General features: G+C 40.9%; 2 protein-coding genes across 2 annotated transcripts; one reads left to right on the forward strand and one right to left on the reverse strand.

The window, feature by feature from the left end:
* Nucleotides 1-292: 292 nt before the first annotated feature.
* Nucleotides 293-3594, forward strand: LOC121299990 (D-amino-acid oxidase-like; the record flags this gene model as incomplete). Its single annotated transcript, XM_041228300.1, has 7 exons — nucleotides 293-477; nucleotides 1146-1200; nucleotides 1503-1607; nucleotides 1916-1998; nucleotides 2152-2269; nucleotides 2511-2609; nucleotides 3060-3594. Coding segments are annotated over 7 exons (771 nt in total), but the record flags the coding sequence as incomplete, so codon positions are not given.
* Nucleotides 3595-3750: 156 nt separating this feature from the next.
* LOC121299987 (synaptic vesicle 2-related protein-like) lies at nucleotides 3751-16480 on the reverse strand. The gene is made up of 16 exons (XM_041228293.1): nucleotides 16147-16480; nucleotides 13061-13221; nucleotides 12227-12312; nucleotides 11909-12007; nucleotides 11190-11261; nucleotides 10882-11006; nucleotides 9919-9982; nucleotides 9279-9404; nucleotides 8672-8800; nucleotides 8428-8501; nucleotides 8157-8233; nucleotides 7650-7757; nucleotides 6574-6685; nucleotides 6368-6449; nucleotides 5853-5942; nucleotides 3751-5654 (listed from the first exon to the last, which is right to left on the reverse strand). Exons 1-16 carry the CDS (start codon nucleotides 16179-16181, stop codon nucleotides 5445-5447), a joined length of 1650 nt encoding a protein of 549 aa, XP_041084227.1. The 5' UTR covers nucleotides 16182-16480; the 3' UTR covers nucleotides 3751-5444.
* Nucleotides 16481-17671: the final 1191 nt, after the last annotated feature.

Raw genomic sequence — 17671 nt, forward strand, 5'->3', positions numbered from 1 at the left:
GCAGTCTCGGAATGAGATGTCAAGTACCAGTGGAGTTGCTGTCATGGATACCGACAGTGGGTAGTGTTAGCCCTGCTCTGCACATAATTCTCCAGTGGTGCCAGTCCAGCCTTTTTCATCATGAACACGAAGAATGTCATCACAAATATAAACTATAATATTAAACTAGAATTATTTGCATGTCTGGTAAGCCTTGTAAGTAGTAGTAGGCAGCTTTACTACTTGATATAGATCTGTAATATGTACAACAACTAAAGTATTATAGTACTGTATTCTGTTATAATATAATGTTATACAATTTGTCACATACATATCGTTGTCTGTAAGATGCCAGTATTTCTTTGCTGACAGTATAGTGCAATCATTTTCTCTTGTGTGTTTTTGTCTATGGGATGCATCTGTTTTTTCCAGTTATGGCTGGTTCAACACTGCACTTATGATTGAAGGCAAGAGCTATTTACCTTGGCTCATGGACAGGTGAGTGTGAAACATGCAATCATCTAATCATTCCCGTCTGCAAAGACACAGGGAGCCTGCCTAGGACGAATTAGGTACAGCACTCTGCTAGTTTACCTTTTTTTTTTTTTTTTACTAATATTTTGCAATGATGTAAAGCTATCTCGTTTTTAGAGGGGTCCCACTTTGTAAATGCACCTTTTTCCTCATAAGAAATTATTTTAACGCACTAAAAACTTAAAGCTTTGACGCTCACAGTAAATAATGAAATTCTTGGCAAAAGCCTACAAGTTGGTGCAAACTCGCGCTATGCAAACTATGTCTACCTAGTTCCAGGTGCTGCAGTATTAATGAGTCCACGACACCACATCCTCAGGCAATGGCAGAAAGCCACTCGGCTCACTGTGTTCTGGCCCATACAGCTTCAAGACATGCATTCAGTGTTGTGCATGTTGATTTACAGGTGGCACAGTCTTTTGTTGCTGTCATTTTCTCGTCAGTGTCTGGTACAAAAACAAGTGTATTAAATGGCTTACTATGGTGTTTATAGTAGTGGATTACAGTGTTTCCTTATATGGGCAGGGACAGAGCGTTGCTGCTGGTTAGGGTTCCACAAGCACACCAGGTAGTGACAATGTGTTTTTCCACTGGATGTGTTTCATTCTGGCCGTTTCATTTCTTTATTCCAGGCTGAGGGAGCGAGGGGTGATATTTTGTCACAGGAAGATTGAGTCTTTCAGAGAGGTGAGGGATGTTTTTAAACACTTTACATTGGAAAACAAAAAAAAAAATACTTTTGTTGTACACCATAATGGTTTTTATTAGAAGTGTTTTTTTAATTATTATTTCATGTCCCTTGATGTATGATTGGCCAAGAGGACTGTGTGAATAGTTACTGTATTAACAGAGCTTAGTAAAGTATTCCTGTGGGTGCATGCATGTTGGCCTGTGGCTGGCATTCTCCCCTCCTGTACTACACTGCAGAAGGCACTAGCCAAAACGTTTGTCTGCTCAACTTTCTAACAAAGTTGCGTCTCCCCCTGTAGCTGGTGGACTCCGGGGTGGATGTCATTGTGAACTGCACTGGGATAAGAGCCGGGGAGCTGCAGCCTGACCAGGATCTGAAGCCTGGCCGGGGACAGATCCTGAAGGTGGGTGTGCAGGAAGGGATGGGTGAGCCCAGCAGTCAGTCAGGCAGTTATTCCTTTCCCTAGTCGAACACAAGCTTCAATTCCTAGACAACCCGGCAGAACCTGTGTCCTATTTAAACAACACAGGACAGAGCCAAAAAGCACCTCAATGTGTTTCTGTTCATTCCCAGTGTGTAAAATATAATTAATTTAATCTTTATCAATTCAAAACAAACTGTGTTTCTTTTGCATTTATTTCTAAACTGTTTCAGGATACAAATAATAGTATAAAACCAGCATTCATGTTTTTTTTTTAATGTTCTTATTAGGTAGAGGCTCCTTGGCTAAAGCATTTTATAATAACTCACGATCTCAAGACTGGAGTGTATACAACCCCATACATCATACCAGGGTAAGCAGGGGCAGGTTTCCCTATTACTGTCTTACACTTGGGTATCTGAGTCAAACTGCTAACTTTCTGCAAGCTGCTCCTTCAAGCTCTTTTAAACATCATTTTTCCCCAAGATATTTCCCATTTGCAAGCTTGACTCTATTTCCTCCCCAGGAGTAATTTAGTTACCATTGGAGGCATCTTTCAACTGGGGAACTGGAGTCAAGAAAGTAACTCCCAGGACCATCAGAAAGTGTGGGAGTCCTGCAGCAAGCTGGTCCCCAGTCTCAAGGTCAGTGGCTGCAGTGCTTGATCAGTGCTCCTCTCTTGGAAGAGACTATCCTGTTTTTAAACATTTCCCTTCATAGGGTATTTGCGGCTCACAGACCTGCTTGTTATGTACCAGTGAGTATGCCAGGAGGGGTAGAGTGGGGGTGGCTGGTGGTTAGTGTAACTGTTTTAAACCTTAGTCAAGTCCTGTCTGCCACTGTGGACTCTCAGCTCTGAGAAATGACTTGATTCCAACTCCTCAGCATGCCAGGATTGTGGACGACTGGGCTGGCCTGAGGCCGGTGCGCAGCAAAGTGCGTCTGGAGAGAGAGACCCTGCAATACGGAGCTGCCAAGAGCGAGGTGAGCTCCACGTTTCTCAGTGTGTTCAACTGAAAGAAGGGCGAGCACGCACACTGCATTCTGAATTAGCCATGTGCTCAAGGAGTAATATTACGTAGTTGACAATCCCAATTCCGGTAATAGGGGAAGTCATCTGTTGTTTGAAAATAAGCCAAGAAATCGAGGGAATGGGGATGTACAACTCTAATCCAGTAAATATTGTTGTCTATTTATAATATTACAGTGAAGAACATCCATATTACAATGCAGTAAACAAAGTAAATTAACAGTAAAACATGTAAGCTGCATTTGTATTTATAAATTGAGAGGCTATAGTTAAATGGGAACAGTAGAATTGACATATACAGAGCAGATGTTCAAGCTGGCGAGCGGGTGGCAGGTCAGCCAGGGGGAGCGACCTCCATACCACTCTGGAGTACAAACAAGTAAGTTGTCTTCGTTCTTGTCAAGGTGATACACAACTACGGGCACGGAGGCTTTGGGCTTACCATCCACTGGGGGTGTGCGCAGGAGGCAGCCAATCTCTTTGGAAAAGTGGTGGAGGAGAAGAGACAGAAAGCAACGCCAAGGCTCTAACCCCCTCTGATCTGATCCCTTGAGCGCCACCAACGCATTCTGCACTGTGCCTATTCCATTGACGTGAAGGCAGCAGACATCCAAATCATGAAACATTGGCCTCTTTTTGGCATTTTATAATAATTTTTTATACATGATTTTAATATGTAATAGCACTGTAAAGCCACAATGAGTAAGGTTAACCAGTGACCATGTCATTTGGGTACACAATAACTAACTTGCTTCAGTTGTCTCTAATAATTAGCTCAATGCATTCAATATCCAACCCTTCAAGCACATGCGATGTAGGATGCATGTCTGTCTCTCCCAGAGGCTGCACGAAGGAGCTGCTTACCTGCTAAATATGTCAAGTGTCATATTTAAACTCTATGTGTTATCTAGACTTTGTCTATAACAACATCTTTTAATTCATTTCTCTCATTCTTTTTGTGTTTTTTTCACTTCAAAGTGTGCCTACTCAAGTCAGAAATGAAAACTGCTTTCATGAAGCTCATCGTAGTTTGCTTCTCACGGTGTGCAGAGCATTGTTTGAAACTGAAGCACTCAAACCATCTGCTCATAACAGTCAATCTGTAAGTGAGGCCAGAACGAGTGGGTGTGCTGTCAAATGTAAACTGTAAAAATGGGAGAATTCCCCACGTTTTTTGGTGGGGAAAATGAGTTCTCTATTTTAGGATTGAGAAAGCCAGGTAGTTTGACTGAACTGCATTAGGTTCAGTTGAATGTTGCAGTTGTTTCAATACATCAGTGTAATAAGATGGACTGGCTGATACTGTAGAATAGAAGGAAAACAACACTTTAGATGTGTGAGACTTTTTTTAAACATCATTCATTGTATGATACACATTTACATAGAGTGCACTGGCAGGAACCTGTGTAGAGACACTTAATGGATTGTGAAAGGCAGGCATGAGAGAGAGAGAGAGAGAAGCTATTTAAATGGAGTGTGGGCGCTCTGAGAGCCAGCCCGTGCATGTTTAAATACATCTTTACATTTTTGTCACAGTTATAAGTACAGTAATTGTTTCCAGCTACAGTGTATTATAGCACATACCAGCACTCAAGAGGGCATATTGTGTAACATGTTTTACTGGCAGACTGTGCCAATACTAGCACACTGTGACATGGTTTCCTCTTGAGCCCTGTCTGTGTGCTTGTTCAGTTTGCATTGAGGATTCTTCATTAAGCATTACTGATGACACCTGAACGAATCCACTTGCAAACCTGTGCTCTGTGGTTGACTGTCTCAATAGCTCTGTTCAGCACGGGAATCCAATCCACTTAAACACAAAGTGTCTGAGCCTTTTACAAGTAAATGTTTTGTACATTAGAGCCCAGGTTTTAACCCAGATATGTTGGGAAAACTCATAACAGTGTGATGAGTCTAATATTCCATATATGTGCATGTTACATTCTTTGTTCAGGTTGACAGTATTCTCATTATTTGCTCTTGGGCCTCCAGCATACAGCTGCAGCTGCTATAGCAAATTTCACAGAACAGCTTTTTGTTTTGACATTTTCATTCATCTATCCTGGATTGTTACTCAACTGGGGCATTACTAACAGTCACAGGCTGTCTTTTGAGGACATCCACTGTGCACATCATACTGCTGAAGAGAAGTCACAGGGAGGTTTCTGCAGCAGCGTTTGGAAAGGCAGCGCTTGCGGTACACGTTGTGATACCCCCGTTGATAATTGAAAGCGGGTATGCGAATGCAAATATTCAGCGTATTCAAATTAAATCTGCACAGTTGGAAGCAAAAGAAAGTGGTGAGAATCAATCGCAGATTCTTCACTAGTGCTTCAGAGCTGGCTGGCCGTACAGTTTGATTGGAGGGCTGGGATCATGACACTGACCTTACAGTGTGAAACGAGTACCACCATGACCAGTGAGAAAAGATTAAAACCAGTACAGATCTGAAGCAGCCACTTAGTTACTAAAGCACCTCTCAGGGCCTCCATCTCACACTTTCCTTACCAGTAGACCTCACCCTTTGCCCTAAAATGAGCTCTGTTCTTTTTAGCTGGACTGTCATGAAAAATAATTGATGGCCTAAGCTGTTCACATACATTAATATGACTTTAGGAGAAACAATCTGCTGTGTTGCTTGCATGTCTTGATAGAACTCACATTTTGCAATCATACAAACACATTGTACAGGCAGGCATCCTTCTTAAACCCAACACTTCTATGTACAGACTAGTAAAGACCAGCCCAAATGGCGCTCCGGGGGGTTCTGACCCGTCCTGCAGCCCCCGTCAATTCTGTGACCCCGAGCTGGAGCGGGGGATCCTCTCTGAGCTGTGGGACGCACACCCCACCATCTCCTGACCCCACTGCCTGTGGCTGGACTCCTGCAGACCACGGCCTGTGGTCTCGATTGGCAAGGCGCAGGAGGCGATGGCAGCTAGGATGGAGCAGCAGCAGTACACAGAGAGCGTCAGGTAGGCCGAAGACTCCAGCATCACCTGGGGAGGAAAACGGAGCAGCTTTTGCAGGACTCGCTTACAGCTGTGTCGAGCTATTGTTGCTCCTGCTTAGTGGCTTTTACAACCATTGCTTGAGGCTAACTTCTGCATTCTGGTAAAGGTTCAAAGGGTTATCTTGAGTACTCTGCATTGTGTGTGAGTATGCACAAGTCATTGTGAATGAAGGAGGAGTCTTACCTGTGCAATAAAGGGGGTGAGGAGAGCACCCACCCTGGCCATGCCACTGCAGGTCCCTAAACCCAGAGCCCTCGTAGCTGTGGGGTACACCTACAAGACAAGCAAGCAGGATGAGAACCAAGACAACAGCAATACAAGGAGGGGAGCAGGGGCTTCTTGGCAAAACCAATGCATTAAATTATCCTTTATTACAGGAAATTAGGGACTATTGAGTTTTTGTATATGAACTTCTAGCCAAAGTCTAAAAGAGCCACCTTTACAGCATTATGTTTGACAGAACTTTCTCAAGGGGGTGTGTTTGAATGCAAACAGTGGAGGTACTTCTAGGCTTTTGATGCCATGGTAACTATCCTCATTTATTTCTCTTTAAAATTTATTAACGATGTACGAGCTACTGTTCCTTTTTTTATTGAAAGCTCCAGGCATTGTGGTATTGAGTCTATTTATCCATTTATTTGAAGCATTGCTTCCTTTGTGTTTGTATTTTGGATGTGCAGCACAGCAGGGTTCCTCACCTCTGGGGTGTATACATAAGCAGCTTGGAATCCACCCGAAATGAAAGCCCTGGCAATGAAGAGGAAAACAGTGAGAGCCGTCCTGCAGGAATGAGAACAAAGAGAAGTTTAAACACACATGCAACAGTGAGAGTGAGCAAGCCTCAACCAAACACAACGCATTCAAAAAGTCCACTGCACAAGCGCATTGGTTTTGATGCCCTCACCTTCCGACGCAGGCCAGCAACAGCAGGATGCAGAACGAGAAGACGATGAAGGACAGCGCCATGGTTTTCTTGCGTCCGATCTGGTCGATAACCCAGAGAGTAACCAGCACGCCTGTGAGAGACAGACAAGCAAGCAGTAATACTATAGCATTGTGCTCCAAGCTGGTGGGAGAGATATTGTGAGCACCTGTTTCTTGTGATGATTTTGCTATGCTGTAGGTATATAATCCATTACTTCAGCTCACTCAATTGGAATTATCAGGTGCAACTGTACAAACAGTAGGCATAGAACTAATCGATAGAACTAAATTCAATCACAGACTGAAAAGGATCTTATTCGTTTTCTTTAATGTAATTTTAACATGCTTAATGCTGCACGTGGAGAAGATATTTGCCAGGGTCAGCAAGTTGTTGTCCTGTTTACATATTCATAGGTCAGCTGCATCTGACACCCCCATGGAAATACAGTAAGTGAGACGTAAACAGGAGACCAGAGCACACTGCAACCACAGGCAACATTCAAATAATGGGTTTCCTCAATTTGAATTTGAAAGTTCAAAGTAAATTGCTTTGCTTTTCAGAGGTTCCATTTTTTTTCACAGAGTATGCTTACTTTGGAGCCATTTTTTAAAGCCGTAGAATGCATTCATCAAATGTTTAGATTAATATCAAATGATTCATATATTTATTTCCGCAGCGTTCATGAGCTTTATTTTTATTTTTTTCTCCTTGCAGCAGCAATTCCCCACACAGCTCAGGAGAACTGAAGGTTCAGTGGGAGGCCCCTGATCCCACGACCAGGAATCCCCAGGCAAGTTTACTAGTTGAGCCACGAGTTCAGGGGCTCTTTACATATGTATATGGCCACGTTGCATCAGTAATAGAGAGCAAACTATGCCGGTACATTCATTCAAGCTCATTTCTGTCTTTTGCTTCCCTGGCATGAATTTAACTTGGGTCTGTCCAGTTAAAAATCCATCATGTAGACATCATTACATTATTAGAAGAGATGTCTCCCTAGGGTGTTATTGCCCAGCCGGGCAGCCCGCCCTTGTGGTGAGCCAAGGGGAATGTACCTGGGAATTCAGATAAGGTGGTCCACAGGAGGTCTTTGTAGTCATTCTCGGTCAGGTATTTACATTCAAAGCTGCATCTGGGTTCCATGGTCCTTCTGCCCTTTGAAACTAAAGGAGGAAAGGGGGGGGGGGGTATTTTCCCACATGAAACTGGTACTATAATATGATTTTTTCTGTACAGTCTAATAGAGCTATTGATTGAAAGCATTGAGGTGACAGACAACATTTGCCCAACGCTAAATCCCGTAAGAATTAAAAAAGGTAACTATCAAGATGTTTTATATTACATCGGCAGGCAATATCAGGTTCGTTTAGTTTGGTGATAGTTATTCAGTTTTTGCTGCAGTCGAAATGTTCATGGCTATAAGAGATTTGTTAGGGTTATATTTTGTTTTGTAAAATTTGAATTTGACCACAAAAGAAGATTTATAAAGAACAGCTACAAACAACCTTGTGCTCATGAATCTTGTGCTTGTTTGGAAGCCATTGAGAATATGAAACACTTACCACTGCACACATCCCCTGCTTGGAACAGCTCTGTGGTCAGTAACACTAACCCATAATAAGAGAATGCGTTGGAGAACCTGAAACACAAGCACAGAGGGACACATTAACCCTTTTGTAAATACTGTTCCAGCAGAATACTGAATCTGGAATGAGCTTGCAATGCTAGATAACCCAGCTTCTATCCCGTCAGGAAACTAGACGATCAATCAGTGGAGTCACAAGGGCATTTTAAACTGTTTCTGAAGTTGCAGGCAAGGTGGGCTCCACGCACCAGATAAACCACAGGAGGATAGTGGTCCAGCGGAACTGGGGAGAGAAGAGGTCCCGAATCTTTCCACGGTCCTCCTGTAAATAAAAACACAACAATTAACGGTACTAGCAAATAAAGATTTTGGCCATTCAAGTTTTTCTCTATTCAAGTTATAAATGTCCTGCACACATACACAAATAAAGCCATGCATACATATAGAAGCACATTCCCATATCCCGGGATTCCAGTTCTCTCCAGTTCTTACCTGCCTGGCCACAGTAAGCTTTCCCAGTGGCATGGGGACTCCATTCTCCTTGGCAATGCGTTTCAATGTGGTCAGAGCTTTCTCCTGGTTCCCAGTTAGGACGTCGTACCTTGCACTCTCCGGCAGCCACTAAAACGAAATGACAGGCATGCAGCAGTACAATATGGATCAGGATCTGCTGTCATGCTAGGGCTGCCTTGAAAAAAAAGACTTTGGTCTTAACAAGTCAGGCAGATCTACGTTATTCACTTGACATGGTTTTTGGCAATGCTGAAATCCACTGTAGAAAGGTTAGCAGTTTGCCGCATCTTTTCATTGAAGATCCTTACGACAGAAGGAGCATTGACAGCCATGGCAATGTGTAACCACAAGGTGTCACAACGCCTCTAAGTAAAACTGAAAAATCAACACAGGCAGCAAGGTTTTTCTTGGTTATGCCAAACACTTGCATTTTAAGTACAAATAACAGCCCCTAAATCAGTTGTTTAATTGTAATTATCACTAAAAGGGTGATGTTGCAACTAGCTTGTATGTGTCCTTGGGTTTACAAACTCCACTATTGTCAGGCTGCTCTGTTCATCGCTTCTAGCAGTTACTGTATACCTACAAAACACAGGACACTGAAGATCATGAGGGGCAAGGTGGAGAGGAGGAGCAGCCAGCGCCAGCCCAGCGTAGGCATCACCATGATAGCCAGGAGCACCTCAAACACGGTGCCCAGCGCCCAGAACACCTGGGGGGAGGAGAGGGGAGGGGGTCAGCACACATGGATGAAAATACTATACTATGAGATACTATTATACTGAAAGTGTGTATTCCTCCTAACAATACTTTACCATTACAGGTCATTTCATTACCAACAGTGGCAACATTTGGAATAAGCATTGCACAGTGGGCACTGATACTGATATGGTGCAATAGTACTTCTTCAATAGATTGCAAATTTGTACCAGTTCATATTATTGTGATACAATGGAATGTACCATGAATTGCAGTGAAATACAGCAAACATCAATATAGCATCTTTCATGTCAAGTATGACAAACTGGAGCGGCAAGCATTACGCTGTAAACCTGCGTGGATATTTACTTCACAGTAATGTATGAGCTGCAGTAAAAGTGCCATGCTTGTCTAACTGTGCTGGAGCTGGGCTTCACTGTAGCTGCAGTTCAGCCGCACTGTATCAGCCTGTGAACTGCACCACTGTTCTAACTGCAGGCACAGTAATATTAAAAGGATTGTCGTACCTCTATCAGTAAAATGCACTTGGCTCTGGATCTCATTGGCAGGAATTCCGCGTAGAGTGTTACCCTGGCAAAGACAACAATAGCTGAATTGCAGTCACGTCATCGCAATCAATCAACGGTCTTCATGCTGAGTTCCACATGAAGGATTGCCACTGGCCCCACCCTGTACTCTGGGCTGGAATTTTCCCATAGCAGTATACTGTGCATGTGAAAGGCAGATTCACTATCAAAAGGATAATTGAAACACTGGTTAATTAGTCTTACACTGCATTCTTTTAGTTAAACAGCTGGGGGTGCCATAGGTGGACTCCTCTAGCAGACCCTGGGGAAGCTAAACGATCACATTGCCCCTCAGCATTTTAATAACATGGATACCGGTCCTTGATAAGGACTTCACGGTTAGGGTTCTTGGTGTATTCTGCAAAGGCAATTTCGCCTATGCAAAACTCAGAACAATAATGAACAGCTTTTTCTTGCACTTGCTTCAATTATTGCCTGTAGGGTTTATCCTACACTCTCAATTACTTGCAAACTATTTGTGGCTTATATGCTAAGCATAATGCAAACCTGTGCAAAGAAGCTGTGATCAATTTATTGTGAACCCACGCTAATGGCTTTTGAGTTTGGCACCCCTACTAATGGAAGAAATACTACATTGCATGTGCTTATTTTTTATATGTTGATTCAAATAAATATACACACCACGCCACCTGCTGGGCATTTTAATTATGGTAACTCTCTCTTTGTAAAAAATAGATTTAATCTAAATTACAGGCGTGGGGATTACTGGCAACTGACCGTTATTCAAACTGGGAGATAATGGTATTCGCTACACTACCCAGATAAATGTAGATACTGTAGTTCTGACTTCAAATAGTGTCGCTGTATACAATCACGAACTTGCCTGAAGCCTCTATTACCCCCCAATGACAGACCTTGCTCTGAATATTCTGCTTCACTTACGACTGTGGAACACCTCCAATCCCAATTCCCACCAGTCCCCTCAGAAACAGAATCCAGCCGTACACCGGAGCGAACGCACTGAGCACTCCATAGAACAGAGTCCACAGCACACTGACCTTCAGGCCCTGGTAATGACACGACGTTATCACATTATTCAGATGTACATTGTAATGTAGTGAATAATTACTTATAAGGTCAGAGCCAGGGGCTGTGGGGCTGTTTGACCTGATCGGACTGAAATGCATAGTCATTTAGGTCCCTATGTATACATACTGTATGTATATAAAGATGCACACACTGAGACTTACGGTTTTTCTTCCATACTGGTCAGATACGTTTCCCCAAAACGATGAGCTAAGCATCATGCCAATAAACACTACCTGCTCAAAACACAAAGACACACACTGGGCGTTACAACAGCAATAATAATAATAATAATAATAATAATAATAATAATAATAAAAGTAAGTTTAAGTATTGTATTTACAAATGTAATGAGATAGACAGCCAGATAGATTGACAGATAGATGCTCGATGTGTGTGTGTGTGTGTGTGTGTGGATGCACTTGATTTAGTCTTTAAGTAAGATTCTTAAGCACTAATATCAGAAACAAAAGAGTGCTTAGATTCCAGTCAACATGTTGTAAATCCCTTTAGCATGGTTAAATACATTTGTTTAGAGTACTCTAATCATGTACAGAACTTGTACGTCAACTCGTTCACCCATCCCACCGTTCCAGTAACAAGCAGCATGGTACAGCATGTGTTCAGTGGAGATTAAACAAGAAGGCGCTGATCATGATAGAAAGGGCTGTTTATAGTGGTTTGCCTTCAATGAAGTGAAAACTGTTCAGTAGTAAGGGGAGCAGTAATGTTGAACATATAGGTAAACATACAGAGAATGAATGCAGGTGTGTGCAGCGAGAGCGTGCTTCCTGTAGTGGGGTGTGAGGCCATGGAGAAGGGTGTGTGCAATGTATAGCATGGTGCATGTCTGTATGAAATGAGATCAGGTCCGATACAGTACCGACGTGAGAAGGGCAACTTGCCAACTGGGTAACCTCCACTCACAGTGCAATTGCGGGGCTAGAATACTGAGAATCATCATCTCCATGGCATCGGCCATCTGAAGAGAGAGAAAGACAAGAGAGGAGATCAAAGAGAGGCGCTCGGATAAGCAAGCAGCACCAACGTGGTGTTTGGACAAGCTCAGGCTGCTGGATACTGTGTCTATCCATTCACTCCCATCTCACTAGTTAAACCCCCCAAGCATTCTTGTAGTTTTTTCCTGTTTATTTATTTTATAATTGCCTTATTGGCTTTTCCTTCAGGTCACTTTTCTTACCCATGCCAATCCAGTGAGAATAGAGAGTTTCCACTGGAATTTCCCAAAGCCAATGGCTTCCACTGCATCTTCCACCAGAAATGTATCTGTAACAAGAGTAACCAGAGGGTGCGTTTGGTATAACGTGTGTCTGCCATACAAATACTAAGGGTGGAGCAATCCTTACTCTTTTTAAACAATATTTTTATTTGGAATTTGGGAGAAATGTTGTCAGTAGTTTATAGAATAAAACAAAAATGTTCATTTTACCCAAACACATACCTATAAATAGTAAAACCAGAGAAACTGATAATTTTGCAGTGGTCTCTTAATTTTTTCCAGAGCTGTCTATATATATATATATATATATATATATATATATATATATATATATATATATATATATATATATATATATATAACAAAGCTGTATATTGATGTTTGTCTATGAATTTGGTTTTACATGGAAGATGACCTCCGTGAAAAACACGTACCATTATCTATTCAAACAGAACAGTTCTAACAATCATCATGGAGAACATCTATCTCATAGAATCATTGTTAACTCCAGGTTACCATCTCAGGTTTCAAGTAGTATAAACAATTACCATGGTATTTATGCACTTTTACCATGCTTTCTCTATGGTTAAATTTACCATAGTTTACCCTGGTTTGCCATGTTTTTTTTTTAATATGCTTTACCGTATCTCTCTGTGCTTTACATTGCATTATTACACTTTGCTATGTTACTATGGGAAACTTTTACAAGGGATCTTACAGAAAAGAGCTGAGCAGTATTTTGTATGAATGTCATAAATCCCTCAGTTATGCTGCTGTGTGAAGAGGCTGTGTTACCGTCGGTGGGGTTTGCGAACTCCTTAGGCACTGCGGCTCCACCCGCCAGCTCCACGGGCTCCAGGTCCCGGTGGACCCCTTCGATCCGAACCTCATGTTCTCCGCACATAGCCTCATCCTCGGAGCGTGCACTCTCACCTGTGCGCCGGAACTTCACCACGCTGGAAACGAGACCGATCAGAGGGCTCCGTTGAAGTCATGGTAATGGGGGTGGGGGGGTCACACACAGCTGGATTCATATTAAAGATGCAGCAAGTAATTGATGATTGATCGCCATGGTTTTTATTTTGCGATCCACAATTAAACACGGATTAATTAATCACCTTGGTATCTTATTTGGAGCCTCATGTAGCTAGCTGCCATGTAACACGTGCTTTCCTTGCTCTTTGCTAGACTAATGCTCTTCTGTTTGTGAAAAGAAGTGACAGAATGTAATGAAATGGGGTGTTGCTTTTTAATAATGCAATCAATAGTTAAATAGTTTTCTCAATGTATATATTGCATTACTGTATATCAGACTAATTAATTTGCAAAGGCATTGATTATTATTGATTACTAGCTGTTCCATATTTAATAAGGAGATTGGTTTCTGAGAGTACCCTCTAATATGTATTTAGATATACTACTCTGTTTATTTCTTTAATGCTGACTCCACAATGGAGGTTCAGATATCTTGTGTTTCAATAGGATCCCAAATCAAGTAAACCTAAGATCTTTTCAAACTGTTAGAACCTCAAAAAGAAAAAGGGTGACAGTGTCTGTCAGCTTGACTGTCCTACTTCAAAGGACAAGGATCCATCTCCCCAGCGCTTCCTTTAGAATTCTGTTCACTGTTCTCCTTTGAGGACTGACAACACACAAATACAAGTTGCAGAAAACAATTCCCCAGAAATTACCTCATACTGTTTCAGTGCCTTTTTATAAATACATTTAGGTGGGCGGCTTTGGAGTTCTTAATCACCGTGATCAGCTGAGATTACCATTAAACATCCCTTTTCATGCTGGGATATGCTGAGATTTTCCAGTGCAATGTAATTATCTCCAGCACGCATATATTTTCAGTTAACCTCTTTCAGCCTGATTCCCCAAGCTTGGTAACTCAGTAATATGATACAGTAAGTTATTAAAAACTGTTTTGATTAATTAAATCATATATGATATGATGAAACTGTTCTACACTACTGCTGTTTTACTGGCATGGGAGCATGAGAATGAAGAGTTAAATTGGTATAACCAATTTAGGTAATTAAACTGCTTTGTCTTGCAACTACACAGTAACTGCTGTTTACAGTACAGTTAACTAATGTGTTAAATCAATGTCACACCTCTTATTAGCTTTATTAAACTTTAGATTATTCACTTAAACTACAATTCAGTGGATAAACTGTTGTATACTAACACCCAACACAATATGCCAAAAACAGTGATTTACAGCAAGACTATGGGTGCAGATTGTATTGCCAATTTTTTCTTACTCAGATCCTTGGATTACTAATTATCTTGGTGTCCCTGAATAGATAACCATCTCCTCTTTAGAAGTATGCTACCTATTTGAATGTGCAGGACATCACACAAGCAGAATGGTTCCCCTGAAATGTTCTCCTGTTTCTAGGAAAACAGTACAACTAGGGATGGGGAATGTAATGCTGATTCAAATATTTAGCATATTTTTAAAGAGGATACCATTATCTATTGAGACACCAGGTTATTTAGTAAGTAATGGGGTCTGATTGAGAAAAAATAAGCATTACAATCCTCACCTCTATTCTCGCTGTAAATCACATGTTGTGTTGCTCTAATCTGTGCCGGTCTGTATATTGGAGTGAGTTTGACCTACTCCACATGAAGTGGTTAAGGACTAGGAAGCAGCATCTATATACAGTACATGTATTTGAAATATCTGCATATGCCAAAGTGAAATATAAAATGTAAGCAAATGAACCACAAACCTGCAGCAGATGCCTAAGGAGATCAGGGCTAATAGTAAAGGTAAGCAATGGGTTTAAAAACTTAAATAACTCTACAGCCTAACAATATGTACATGTTATCCAGAGACCTCTGAAGTTTCTTGTGAAGAGGACATGAACTGAATGTTAACACATTATAGAAAATAATTTTATGCAGACAAGAGAAAATGCTACAGCCCACTCCCAGGACCAGCAAAATTGCAAATCAGTAACATCTGCTTAAAAAAATGTATATTAATAAAGGCTCATCGTGATCTCCTTAGTTAGAAGATATTGGCTTTGGTTCAACGGATCCTCTCACTGACGATATTAACAAAACACTGAAGAACAAATATATTAGAATGAAGGAGTCTGTCTATCCATCTATGCATATATTCATTGATCTAAATAAAAAAATACATGACAAAAAAAATCATAAGACTTGAGTAAGGTTAAAAAAAAAAAGACGCTTTTCTCTGAAGGCATTGTCAACTGAATTATATAGGTACATATGCCCTGGTGTGTAACTATTATTAATAATAAAAATGTTATACAATATTTTTCATGCGATGTATTGTTATAATAGTATTAGTATTTTAATCTCGGTAGCAGCTTTATAGTAGTACAATCAACGAATCGCATTACAGATTGGATCAGGTCCCAGTGCTCATACGCACCGTGCTAATAAATTAATTATAAACCCCTATGCCAATAACACCGGTAAACATGATATATAAACATGAAATGAGATTACAGTAAGTGTGCGTATTATATTATAGGAGCAGTTTGCAATATACAAAATGAAAACTAACATAATTAAGTCAAACCACAACGATGCATCGACAGGCTCCAAGACTTAGCTGTGGTACATTCAATATATGGATTCCAGCCCTTGTCTTTGCATTCGCATCAATAACAGCTGTAACTTAATCTAAAAATACAATTGCAAATAAATCATTATTTTCAATAAGCTAATAAACTGAATGCATTTTCTGTCTGCATTTGAGGCTCGTCATGTCCCGGCTAGCCGAAACAAGACATGGGGAATGTTTACTAAAAGGCCGCGGTGCTTTCCTACCATAAATGTGTATTTCGGCAATGTTCGATGACAGCTTTAAAATGTTTTTAACTGTTACTTACGGCAGCTGTCTCAGCTGGAACAGGTCATCTTCCATTGCAATGGCGTTTTTCGTGGTCTGCAGATCCTTTGTCTCATTGCCGTTCCATTGTTATGGGAAAGAGCTGAGATTTCAGCACTACAGGCTGCTGGACAGCGACTCACTCTGATTATCACAGGAGACCTGCGGAGGGGCGGCGTTACTATTTCAGCTTCCCGTGTCGTATCCAGGGGTCATTCAGAGCCGAAAATCAGTTATATTAGTTTGTTTTGTATTTTAATTGTGCTTAATATTGTTACTTTGTACTGCAGTGTGCACGGAAAATATAATTAAACCAATTCGGTAACATAATATTTCCTTTAATGTTTATAATAGTGAGTTATTTTATGACACCCTGGCTTTCCTATGAGAGTAACTGCAGTTATAACGCGTTGGAAATACATGTATATGATGATATAATAACCGATATGTTTTTGATTAACATTGTGATGTAATAGTCAAAAGTCTGCCTCCTCCTTTTGAGTCAGCAGGCTGTATAATAGTAGAATTACACATAATGGACATTCACTATCTGCTATATGTTTCTAAGCCTCTGCTTGTCTAAATGATGTTATCTGGTGACCCCTTTATAAAGACCCGCGTGGTTAAGTCGCGATTTCTTTGGGACTCTTTGTTCTATATTCTATATACTGGATTGTATAACCAATCAGTTCCAAACAGAACCAATAATGGGTCCATAATTACTTCTAATTAATAGTAATTATGAATACGTGTAGTTAATGGTGATTGTTTGTGGTAATGGCAGCACCTTCACGTGTATCGTTGATGTTGTTGTAGTTATATGATTGTATCCCTCCAGTCAGACTGACAGACAGAGGAGGTCCACCACACAGCTGCAAGACACACACACACACACACAGAGAGACTGTTAATTCAGTGTGAGTTCAGCTCTCCAAAAAAAAAAAAAGATGAGTCCCTGCACCCTGCGTCATACCCCTAGATTAGCATGACCGTAGGAAGAGAGAGGATGAGTCACCAAGTATCAAGAGAATGTATTCAACAACCACACATTACCGTTCACTGCGGGACTGACATGGGTCCTCCTTTCTGTTCAGATCAAAACGTAGTTCTTTAATTTAGAAGATTACCCAGGTCTCATCTATATCTATATATATATCTATATATCTATCTATATATATATTATATTATATATATATATTATATATCTTTCTACAAAATGTTTACCAGGATTGGGACAGGGATAACATTGGTATGCCTATTTGCACCAATCATTAAATCAGGCTAGGCATTGCATTAGCAAAGTGTTCGTGCAAGAGGAGTAACTCTGTAATTAAACAGAGATGTGTTTGTTTATGAGAGTATAGTTTTCTTTAGACGCTTTGGCAAACACTGTAAGTATATAAATACTGAAATGTGCTTAAAATCTCTTAAACACGACTTAATTGGTCTTCACTGTGGCTGCCGAATACAGCTTGCCCCTGGTGTATTGGAATACATTTTAATTCTTACCATTAAAACGAATAAAA

This window comes from Polyodon spathula, chromosome 25 (genome assembly GCF_017654505.1).
Source record: "Polyodon spathula isolate WHYD16114869_AA chromosome 25, ASM1765450v1, whole genome shotgun sequence".
Taxonomy (NCBI): Eukaryota; Metazoa; Chordata; class Actinopteri; order Acipenseriformes; family Polyodontidae; genus Polyodon; species Polyodon spathula.